General features: G+C 32.0%; 1 protein-coding gene across 1 annotated transcript; it reads left to right on the top strand.

Annotated features, from left to right (window-relative positions):
- The first annotated feature begins 1,188 nt into the window (after nucleotides 1-1,188).
- Nucleotides 1,189-5,846, top strand: LOC139514391 (leucine-rich repeat-containing protein 73-like). Its single transcript, XM_071303570.1, has 4 exons — nucleotides 1,189-1,595; nucleotides 3,335-3,495; nucleotides 3,842-4,065; nucleotides 5,161-5,846. The coding sequence occupies exons 1-4, from the start codon at nucleotides 1,327-1,329 to the stop codon at nucleotides 5,701-5,703; spliced, it is 1,197 nt and encodes a 398-aa protein (XP_071159671.1). The 5' UTR covers nucleotides 1,189-1,326; the 3' UTR covers nucleotides 5,704-5,846.
- The last annotated feature ends 154 nt before the right edge of the window (nucleotides 5,847-6,000 follow it).

Below are 6,000 nucleotides of genomic sequence, written 5' to 3'. Positions count from 1 at the left end.
CCGTACGATTGACGAGATATCGACACGCAATTACGACTACATCGGGTTACTGTAGTTCTGGTCCTTAGACATATCGCGACTGCAAATCGGACAAGGTGACAAAATGGCCGACCGTAGAGAATTGATACTCTAAATTTAAAATCGATGGTGATCTCTTATCTAGCAGAATAAAACTTTAATACCTATGAATTTGAGCATTTTTATACAGAATAAACATAATATCAATTTTTGATTTTTTTGCGAAGTTTCCCTTTAAGTTAAAAATACACATCACTAAAAACCTCAAGGAAACTTGTCAAAATAATAATATGATGATTGATAGCATTTTTATGTCCAGTGGCAAATTAAATGAATTTCAGGATGCAAAGGTGTTAATAGTTTATAATAGGAAAATAAATAAACCCTGTTTTATTCATGATTGATAGACTGAGCAGAATTTTAAAGGTACCTATAGTTCACAATAAAGCATAGGCAGATCCAGGGGGGCATGCCCCCCCCACCCCTTTGGTAGGAAAAATTTGATTGATTATGTTGGGAATCATTGAAGCATGACTGAAGCAGGCCCCCATAGGTCAGTCCCCCCTTTTTACAAAAAGTTCTGGATCTGCCACTGTAAAGGTGTAAGTCTGAAGGAAGACATGTCACCATACCAGGAGTCCGACACACAGTTTTCTGAGTCCCAAAGTTGACCATTGACAGTCTATGCTCTTTCTCCTAATTATATTTTGTGCACTTAGCAGTAAAGTTGAGAACACAAAGGTTCCCCCTTTTGTTAAACAGGATTTTGAACAATAAAATAGACAAATAAATTGGACTTTGTATTGTGTTTTTTTTGCCATAAAAACTCAAATACTATCTGAAGCTTTGGGTTCAACCTCTTAAAACTCTTTATCATTTTATGACTGTATTTATTTTTTTTAATGGAAGAAATGTCTATTTAATTATTTTTAAAAAGGTTGTCAAGTTCTCCTTTATACAATAATTTAATGATCAAACCCTTATACCTGGTAACATTCAACATATCTTACGAACTATTTACTTAAATGTGAAATTGGACTTCACAGTGAACCAGTGTTGTCTTGGTGTATTTCATATCCACCGCCTCGACTGTATCAGTGGTCATGTCGAACCAGTTTTATGATTACTACCAATCAGATTGTTAGAAAGTCAACTCTGCGAATCTCTTTTGTTTACCTGAGTGACACAGATGGGCCGACACAGATGAACGGGCACCTGTCAAAACAATTACTACCTAATTACTTCATATGTTTATTGTGCGTATTGTGGACGTATAACAAGTAATATCTGAGACTGATTGTAAAAACTATGTCAAATACAATTCTCTTAACAGAACAAACTTTAAACGATGAACATTTACAAGATGCATGTGAAGATATTCAAAATGATGAGGTGAAAATTTTATCAATTCGAGACTGTAAACTGACATTTGCAAAGCTAAAAAACATTTTGAAGCTGGTTGAATCTTCAGAATCTTTGTTGCAGCTATGCCTGTGTATTGGAATTATAACAGATCAACGTCGAATCGACTTGTTATGTAGAACCATTAAAGCCAATCGATCACTACATGCATTATTGTAAGAAATTAATTAATTATTTATCTATCACAGTTTCTTACTCGACCTATATTAATGTATATGCCTTCACATTATATTGTTTTCATTATTTAACGTTTTCATGCTGATATTTTTATATAACTTTAATATATTATAATAATGGGGGGTTGTTGATAGAAAAAAAACCCAAGAAAATTATAAATTAAAATAGCAAAATAAGGGAAGAAAATTATCTGAAATAATGTAGGGTCTGCTTTCACTCTTGCTTAACATGCTTAAATTTATGCTATACTAACATATATTCAGGAGTCCTTAAATCTGTTCTTAGCACAGAAGAAATTGAACAGTGATTCATTCTTAAGACAATGAAATTCTAAAATTATATATTGTTACAAGTAAAGTTCAATGTCATTGTAATGAAATTAATTACATTTAAATTCAATGTAATTGACATGCAGACATCTTATACCTTCAGGTATTTCACATCCAATCTTTTATGGTAATTACAAAGCACAAAAATGTCAGTATTCACCTCAAAAGCTTACAAAACCTTTAAACAGACTTATTAAGAAGGGATATAGTTACGATACTGTTGTCAGGTCATCAATGATTGCATATTTTGGCTTTAATATTGATTCACTTATAGGGTCTTTGCATCAGAACTAAACACATTTATTTAAAAAACAGTTGTTGGAATGACACGGTTATGTTCTTCTCATATATTTTATGATAGTATGATACTAAACCCCTAACGGGAGGGATTGTGCCTGATATTCATATGATGAAGACATAATCTTTCAATCAGTTTAATTGAGGTCTGGAGCTGGCATGTCAGTTAACTGCTAGTAGTAAGTCTGTTGTTATTTATGTATTATTGTCATTTTATTTATTTTCTTTTGTTTCATCTTCTGACATCGGGACTCGGACTTCTCTTGAACTGAATTTTAATGTGCATATTGTTATGTGTTTACTTTTCTACATAGGCTAGAGGTATAGGGGGGGGGGGGGTTGAGATCTCATAAACATGTTTAACCCCGCTGCAATTTTGCGCCTGTCCCAAGTCAGGAGCCTCTGGCTTTTGTTAGTCTTGTATGATTTTTAATTTTAGTTTCTTGTGTATAATTCGGAGTTTAGTATGACGTCCATTATCACTGTACTAGTATACATATTTTTCAAGGGGCCTGCTGAAGGACGCCTACGGGTACGGGAGTTTCTCGCTATATTGAAGACCCATTGGTGGCCTTTGGCTGTTGTCTGCTTTATGGTCGGGTTGTTGTCGCTTTGACACATTCCCCATTTCCTTTCACAATTTTAATTGTAACAAAATTAATTACTAATTAAATATATTACATTTAAAATTCATTGTAATTGTAATGTAATTGTAATGTAATCAATTTAAAATCAATGGGCATGTACCTGATTTCAGGTCATTCAAAAGTGATTTGATCCAGGTTTTACAAACACATTAAAATACTTAAAATATTTTAATCAAAAGAAGATATACAAACTCTTTGGTTGCTGAATATTTTACCAAAATATTCATACTGACCACCTATATACATGAACATACAATTCCTTGCATAATAGTTTATAGTATCTTATTTTGGGGGAAATAACTAAATAGACCAAAACGATAATGGAAGGAACATAATAAATATCTCATCTGTATAATTATGGATTATAAAATACAAATGTACATGTAAATAAATTGATTTATTGGAAGTTGATTAACCTTATCAATTTTTCATGTTTCCATTTAGTATTCATGGAAACAGTATTGGAGATGCAGGAATGAAGAAATTAGCCAAAACACTGCTTCATCACCCAACCATTGTTTCATTGGATGTTGGTGATTGTGACCTTAGTGATGATTCTATAGAGACCATTTGTAACCTTTTACCTCCTCATGGAAAAAAGTCTGGTATGTTTTGTCCATGATACTTACTTATTTTAAGAGAAATTGGCTTTACACATACATGTTTGTACTATAAATAAAAAGATGTGGTATTAGTGCTAATGAGAAAACTCTCCATCCAAGTCACAATATAAAAAGTTAACAATTAGAGAGGTCAAAGTATTGCCTTCAACACGGAATCTTGGTTCTCACCAATCAGCAAGATATACTAGTCTACTTTTGTTATTGGGTTACTGTCTCATTCTGTAATAGCAATCTGCAAAATACATGTATTTTTTTTTAATACTTTCTTATGTTATTACATATATTCAATGAAACAATTACAACTTGACTGGTCCATTTTGTATTTTAGGTTTAATTGACCTTACAATGAGTTCTAATCCAAAAATAACAGAACAAGGGTGGATCAAACTGAGTGTTTCCATGGCAGCCAGTAGTTGTTTACAAGAGTTATATTTAGATTATAACATGATAGGTGACTTAGCAGCATCCTCTATGTTGGTTGGCTTAGCATCTCATAGTCAGCTCCAGGTTCTTGATTTGGAAGGAACTTGTATCACTGATAGGTTTGCTGAGGTTTGTAGAACTTGTATCACTGAGAGGTTTGCTGAGGTTTGTAGAACTTGTATCACTGATAGGTTTGCTGAGGTTTGTAGAACTTGTATCACTGAGAGGTTTGCTGAGGCTTGTAGCACCATTTCATGTAACACTTTTAATCTAGCTATAGCTGAACTATCTGATATCTGATGTTAAAGCATGTATTCAAAACTTATGAAAAAATAATGAAACTTGGAGAGAAGCTTTGTTTTGATCAAATACAAGCATGCATCATAAGAGCAAAATTCAAAAAAGTAATGTCTTATTTTTCTTCTATTTTCCACATTTTATTGATAAATGGACTAATCATAGTTGTTTTCTCCAAAAAATTAGAAAGTCTGGTTTTAAAATTTTCAAGTCCTCAATAACTTTAAATTTTCACTAAATTTTGAAAAACTTGGACAGAATCTTCCTTATGAATAATAATGATTACAATAAAGTATATGGATCATTTATTTTTTTTCATAATTTTTCTGTATTATTACAGACAATGGACTTGTTTTTGCTCATTCATCAAAATAGAATTAAAAACTTCAACAACCATTTTTTTAAACCTTCATGGAATGTTAAAATAACTTTTACAGAAGCTTCTTCATACTCAAACAAAACAAAACATATTACCCAGAGCTAAATTTGGAATTTGGTCATTTTAATTTGTCGTTAAATTTTTATTCTACTAATATATGAACCTTTCTGGCAGGTCAATGTTACACTTTTACATTGACAGCAGCATAACCCTTTGCAAATTTGTATTAGGTAATCATTCACATTCTTTAGTAAAGTCATGAACCTTGTAAAAATCTTTTAAGTGGAAATATAATATTCTTATTATTTCAGCCTTGGATTCAAATAAATATACAATATAAGTCATATACAGTAAATTAAACTGCTCTTTATTAGGCTACCTCATTTAAATGGAACTATAAAATAATTAGAAATTTATCATCAAGCATCTGTGAGCAGATCTAACTTTGACTTGTAATATAGATCAAATTATTTGTGTTTGAAATTTTTAATAATCAAATACATTCATTATCTGGGAATCTTAACAATTCATTTAATTTCTTGTTACAGTTGCTATTGTATCTGATTGAGAACTACCCAACAAAACTACAGAAGATTAATTTAGAGGAAAATAATATCAAATATAGATTATTAAAGTCTATCAAGTCAAACTTACTAGATGGTGAAACAGAATCTGAAATGTCAGAAAAATTTGATAATGCAAGTTCAGTGAAATCATCACCAAGTCATTATTACGAAACAAGTGATGCTGAACTAGATGAAACTACTGATTCAACAACAGAAACTATGGTCCAAACAATTGAAATCAAAACAAACCCTGTATTGACCGCTAAAAAGACTACTCCTAAAAAGAAAGGGAAGCGTAAACCTAAACATGAGGAGACAACTAAAAGTAGTGACTCTTTATGGGATGGAGATGAACTAATCGAAATAACAGAACCACCATTAATAAGTGCAATACCAACATTTAAAAATTTTGCCGGTGTTAATCTAGGTCAAAAGGTCAGTGTGTCATCAGGTCGAGGGACTTTACCAGAACAAGACTATTCAGATGAAGAACTAAAGGAAGTTAAATTAGATTCACTTTGTTGAACATGGTTAAACGAAGGCCAATATATCTGTCCCAAAATGTATACCTTTCTAAAATATATAAAATATATGTATGCTCTGTGTTGCAGGCTGTACATTGACCTATAATGGTTTACTTTTTTTTAAATTGTTATTTGGATGGAGAGTTGTCTCATTGGCACTCACACCACATCTTCCTATCCCGTACAGAAATTGCTAACAAAAGCACATAAGTTTCACATGTGAAGCACATGAGATGCAAGTAAGAATTGTATGCAAATCAGGTTGCTCATATGTGCAGTTTAGTAGTTCATATGTGCC

Source organism: Mytilus edulis, chromosome 3 (genome assembly GCF_963676685.1).
Source record: "Mytilus edulis chromosome 3, xbMytEdul2.2, whole genome shotgun sequence".
In the NCBI taxonomy this organism is placed as follows: domain Eukaryota; kingdom Metazoa; phylum Mollusca; class Bivalvia; order Mytilida; family Mytilidae; genus Mytilus; species Mytilus edulis.
The sequence above is the reverse complement of the archived record's forward strand: the minus strand, read 5'-3'. Positions and strand labels throughout refer to the sequence as shown.

What these genes read in the sequence shown, in the direction of transcription:
- LOC139514391 (XM_071303570.1), top strand. Translation starts at nt 1,327, where the DNA reads ATGTCAAATACAATTCTCTTAACAGAACAAACTTTAAACGATGAACAT. An exon ending in TCCTCATGGAAAAAAGTCTG is followed by an intron (nt 3,496 to 3,841) that starts GTATGTTTTGTC and finishes TTTGTATTTTAG; the next exon opens with GTTTAATTGACCTTACAATG. An exon ending in TCACTGATAGGTTTGCTGAG is followed by an intron (nt 4,066 to 5,160) that starts GTTTGTAGAACT and finishes TTCTTGTTACAG; the next exon opens with TTGCTATTGTATCTGATTGA.